The sequence below is a fragment of the Gekko japonicus genome, unplaced genomic scaffold (genome assembly GCF_001447785.1).
Source record: "Gekko japonicus isolate JY-2015 unplaced genomic scaffold, Gekko_japonicus_V1.1 scaffold1421, whole genome shotgun sequence".
Lineage (NCBI taxonomy): Eukaryota > Metazoa > Chordata > Lepidosauria > Squamata > Gekkonidae > Gekko > Gekko japonicus.
In genome coordinates this window covers 359,080-363,012 of record NW_015170928.1, presented here as the reverse complement: position 1 = coordinate 363,012, position 3,933 = coordinate 359,080, and the positions used below count along the sequence as shown (strand labels likewise).

Below are 3,933 nucleotides of genomic sequence, written 5' to 3'. Positions count from 1 at the left end.
GCGCGGACTCTAATCTGGGAGAACCGGGTTTGATTCCCCACTCCTCCACTTGCACCTGGCTGGATGACCTTGGGCAAGCCGTAGCTCTGATAAGGAGCTGTTCTTGAAAAAGAGTAGTTTCTGTCAAGAGCTCTCTCAGCCCCACCCACCTCACAAAGTGTCTGTTGTGGGGAGGGGAAGGGAAACGAGTTTGTAAGCCGCTCTGAGACACCTTTCGGTAGTGAAGGGCGGGGGATAAATCCACTCTCTTCTTCTTCTTCTTCTTCTTTTTACCCCGCCCTTCACTACCCGAAGGAGTCTCAGAGCAGCTTACAATCGCCTTTCCCTTCCCCTCCCCACAACAGACGCCCTGTGAGGTAGGTGGGGCTGAGAGAGCTCTTGCGAGAACTGCCCTTGAGAGAACAGCTCTGAGAGAACTTGTGACTGACCCAAGGTCACACCGGCAGCTGCATGCGGAGGAGTGGGGAATCAAACCCGGTTCTCCCAGATTAGAATCCGCGCTCGTAACCCCTACACCAAACTGGATCCGTGTGTCATCCTGACCTTTCCCTGGAGAACAGATAGGGTAAAAACATACAGGAAGACAGACACGTCCTGCCCCCCCCGCCCCCCGCCAGAGACACACCAGGCAACATTTCTTAGGAAAGCAGTCCAGACCTTTAAAACGTTTTATTCCATGTAGTTTCCAAAATGAATGGGTCGGAGGCTTCATACCCCTCCGTCTGCATACCTGGAATCAAGGGAAGCATGACCCGAACATGGGGGGAGCTTTTGGACAGAGTGTGTGTGTGGGAGGGGCTAAAACGGGGGAATCCAGGAGGTGGCAACTGGATCCGTTCCCCCGTGTCTGGTGTTCCCCCGCGGCCCCCACCCACCCCTGTTCAGTGCTGGCTTCTGTGGATCAGTGGCTCGGTTGCTGCGGCAGGGTCCAGACGGCGACTTGTCTCTAATCCGGCTCCTCTACCACTGTTCCCGCCCTCTCCAGGGAGCTTAGACTTAGTTTTCCTCCCCTGCTTGGGGGGGGTGTGTGTGTGTCCTGGATGCCCGAGGATGCCCGTCATGCAAGGCATCGCGTTCCCAGGAGGCAGCATCGGGGCCACCCAGACCCTCCCCTCTCCTCTCCCACCCCCAATGGCTTATTGCTATCGCTTGGCGCAGGGGGGAATCGAGAGTTTCGAACGGGATGGTGTCGCGGGGGCCAAAAACACAGTGCAGTCCCAGCGGACATGGTAATTTAAAAAAAAATAAAGAAGAACAAAAGAAATGTCGGCAGGAAGCCAGTCTCTTGCAGTCTGAAGCCAAGGGACGGGGGGTGAACGGAGGGCCCCCACACTCGGCGCGTTTTCACAGAGAGAGATGTTGTCGTCAAAGATGGCGTCGTGGAGCGAAGAATCGCTGGGGCCGTCGTCTGACGACAAGACACCGCTGGTGGAGACCCGGGGTCCGCACAGACAACGAGCCCGTCTCAAAGGGCCCAGGGGCCGGTCCCGCTTTGACGGGAGGCATGTGGAACTTGCGGCGCGGGCGACGTCCTGCTTTTCGGAGTCGCAGACGTCCCCCTGCTTCCCCGCCGAAGAGCACGGGGGTGGACACCAGAGGGAAGGGGCGCCAACGAGGGTCTCAGTTATGCTGGCCAGCCAGATCTTGGGAAATGAACTTGCGGAGGCGTTCCAGGTACTGGCTGTAGAGTTCGATATCGTTGTGCCCGGCCCCTTCCACCCACAGCGGCTCGACGGCTTTGGGGCAGCGCTCGTAGAGGGCCAGGCCGTGCGAGAAGTCGATCACCTCGTCTTCCGTGCCGTGGATGAAGAGGACGGGGGACGTGATGCGGGACACTTTGTCGATGCTGCGGGAGAGAGAGGAACTGAGGACGCTGGGCCCGGCGTAGACCGAGCCCAGTGCGGTCGGCCCCGAGACACTACTAAACACTGGAGAAACCAGGAATCAAACCCAGGACCTTATGCATGCAAAGGAGGTGCTATAGCCCTTTTACCAATGAAAGGCACGCAACATAAAAATGGGGCTGGGGGGCGGATTTCAGGTGCCAAATAGCCTCGTGCTGGGAGCAGAGTCCAAGCCACATATGACACTGGGGATTCACGACCATAAGAACATCAGAAGAGCCCTGCTGGATCAGACCAGTGGTCCATCTAGACCAGCATCCTGTCTTACACAGTGGTCAGCCAGTTCCTCTGGACGGCCAACAACGGGGCATAGAGGCCGAGGCCTTCATAAGAACATCAGAAGAGCCCTGCTGGATCAGACCAGTGGTCCCTCTAGTCCAGCCTCCTGTCTCACACAGTGGCCAACCAGTTCCTCTGGAGAGCCAACAACAGGGCATAGAGGCCGAGGCCTTCATAAAAATGTAAGAAGAGCCCTGCTGGATCAGACCAGTGAGGGTCCATCTAGTCCAGCATCCTGTCTCAACAGAGTGGCCAACCAGTTCCTCCGGAGGGCCAATAACAGTGGCATAGAGGCCTTCCCCTAATGTTGCCTCCTGGCTCTGGAATTCAGAGGTCAACTGCCTCTGAATGCGGAGGTTCCCCTCAGCCACCATGGCTAGTAGCCATCCTCCATGAATCCATCTAACCCTCCTTTTAAAGCTGTTTATTCCTGTGGCCATCAGTCCCCCCCGCCCTATAAGGATGCCAACCTCCAGGTAGGACCTGGGGATTCCCACAGAATTACAGCTCATCTCCAGACTACAGAGATCAGTTCCCCTGGAGAAAAGGGATGCTTTAGAGGATGGACTCTGTGGCCTTGTACCCCAGTGAGGTCTCTGTCCTCCCCAGGCTCCACCCCCAAATCTCCAGAAGTTCCCCAACCTGGAGATGAAAACCCTACCCCCCCACACACACACACACCTCCCACCAGTAGCCGGGGGGACCTGGTACCCCACGAGACCCAGGTTCAAATCCCCACCCTTGGGCCTGCTACCCACGCGCAGCCTAACCAACCTCACAGGGTTGTTGCTGTGAGGATAAAATGGAAAGGGGAACAGCATAAGCCGCCTTGCGGGGAGAAAGGCAGAGTACAAGTGAAGTAAAGAATATAAAGCGAAATGAAAAAGGAGCGGTGATGGAGGCTGGGAAGAAGAAGAGGAGGAGGAGGTTGCATTTATACCCCGCCCTTCACTACCCAAAGGAGTCTCAGAGCAGTTTACAAACCCCTTTCCCTTCCCCTCCCCACCACAGACACCCTGGGAGGTAGGTGGGGCTGAGAGAGCTCTGACAGAAACTGCTCTTTTTCAAGGACAGCTGTGCCAGAACTATGGCTTGCCCAAGGTCATCCAGAAGAAGAAGAAGAGATTGGATTTATACCCCGCCCTTCACTACCCAAAGGAGTCTCAGAGCAGTTTACAAACCCCTTTCCCTTCCCCTCCCCACCACAGACACCCTGGGAGGTAGGTGGGGCTGAGAGAGCTCTGACAGAAACTGCTCTTTTTCAAGGACAGCTGTGCCAGAACTATGGCTTGCCCCAGGTCATCCAGCAGCTGCAAGTGGAGGAGGGGGGAATCAAACCCGGTTCTCCCAGATTAGAGTCCACGCACTTAACCACGACGCCAAAGTGGATTGCGCCCCCTTCCCTCCCTCCTGCACGATTTAAAGGGCCCCCCTGCTCCCCTCCGATCAGCTGAAAGGCCCTTTAAATCTTGCAGGGGGGGAGGGAGAGGGGTGGCCGCCAGTGGTTGGGCTTGGGGGCGAATTGGAGCTGACATAAAAAAAATAACGGCAGCCCCACCAGAAAAATGTTTGCCCCACAAGCCACAAAATCCTGGCTACGGGCTGTGTGTGCATGTGATTAAAACAAACAAGCTCCAAGAGACTCGTCACATCTCCACTGTCTCCCTTAACCCTCCCCGCACAAATCCACAGACACCCCTTCACCACGAAACGAGGCCCGAGTTCAAATCCCCCTCTCTGTCATGAAGCT

The 3,933-nt window shown here is 56.4% G+C and overlaps 1 protein-coding gene across 1 annotated transcript in view; it reads right to left on the bottom strand.

The window, feature by feature from the left end:
- Nucleotides 1-643: 643 nt before the first annotated feature.
- Nucleotides 644-3,933, bottom strand: part of ABHD17A (abhydrolase domain containing 17A) — a 13,815-nt gene continuing 10,525 nt past the window's right edge. The window contains exon 4 of the mRNA XM_015418819.1: nucleotides 644-1,846. Coding sequence (XP_015274305.1) covers nucleotides 1,621-1,846 — 226 coding nt within the window. The 3' untranslated portion in view covers nucleotides 644-1,620. The remainder of the gene's footprint in view (nucleotides 1,847-3,933) is intronic.